Source organism: Austrofundulus limnaeus, unplaced genomic scaffold (genome assembly GCF_001266775.1).
Source record: "Austrofundulus limnaeus strain Quisiro unplaced genomic scaffold, Austrofundulus_limnaeus-1.0 Scaffold2564, whole genome shotgun sequence".
NCBI lineage: Eukaryota > Metazoa > Chordata > Actinopteri > Cyprinodontiformes > Rivulidae > Austrofundulus > Austrofundulus limnaeus.
The window spans coordinates 14929-15881 of NW_013954966.1; the positions used below are offsets into that span (position 1 = coordinate 14929).

The 953-nt window shown below is 52.4% G+C and overlaps 1 protein-coding gene across 1 annotated transcript in view; it reads right to left on the reverse strand.

Moving 5' to 3' along the window:
- The window catches only part of LOC106511174 (ATP-binding cassette sub-family D member 1), a gene marked incomplete at its 5' end in the record, with an annotated part of 13668 nt that overhangs the window by 3628 nt on the left and 9087 nt on the right, over positions 1–953 (reverse strand). Inside the window, 3 exon segments of the mRNA XM_013999922.1 lie at positions 122–209; positions 318–443; positions 529–613. Coding sequence (XP_013855376.1) covers positions 122–209; positions 318–443; positions 529–613 — 299 coding nt within the window.

A 953-nucleotide genomic window follows, 5' to 3' on the forward strand; every position in this document is an offset into this window, starting at 1 on the left:
CAGGTGAACAAAACAGACACACCTGTACCTGCTGAACAAAACAAACACACCTGTACAGGCTGAGAGTGAATAAGATGTGATGTCATCAGAGATGACCAATCACAGGCCATCAGAGACACACCTGCAGGGAGAGGCGAGTGGACTCATCCAGAGGTTCAAACCTCCAGCCTCCTTCTCCATCGAACTGCAGCAGGTGGGAGTGGTACTTCCTGTCAGACACAGAAGAAGACCTTCAGCTGACAGCAGCTCAGAGCTCTGCTGCCCCCTGCAGGCAGCACAGTCACAGGATCAGTTCTGACCAATCAGACGTCACTGACCACAGCGAGGGTCTGTGGGTGATTGACAGCAGAGATATCCCAGCATCCTTTGCAGCCTGGAAGATGTTTCCCTCCACATCAATGCTGACAGCACTGGTGCACTCATCCAGGAGAGCGTACCTGGGACTGGGCAGGATCACAGCACAGAAAGAAACAACCATCAGCTGAGACCACCATCAGAGGAGCAGAGCTCACGGGTCAGAACCGGTACCAGTGGTAGAACATGCGAGCCATCCCCATCCTCTGCTTTTCTCCTCCAGAGAGAACGTCCTTCCAGTCGCTGACAGATTCCCAGCCTGACACAGTAACACACCGAGTTAGAAAAGTACTGCCTGCAGCTCCTCACACACTCAACTAAACACCAAACTGTAGCACAGTGGTTAGAGGAGTCCTGGAACACACAGGTCGCTGGTTCAATTCCTGTGTCCATTCCAGCTCTCTCACCTGTTGTGTCCCTGGGCAAAACACTTCACCCACAAAGTCTCTGATGGGAGGCTACTGGCTAGCATGGATAAGCTGGTGTTAGCATCAGAGAGGCTAGGGACTAGCATGGATAAGCTGGTGTTAGCATCAGAGAGGCTAGGGACTAGCATGGATAAGCTGGCATTAGCTTTGGAGAGGCTAGTGACTAGCATG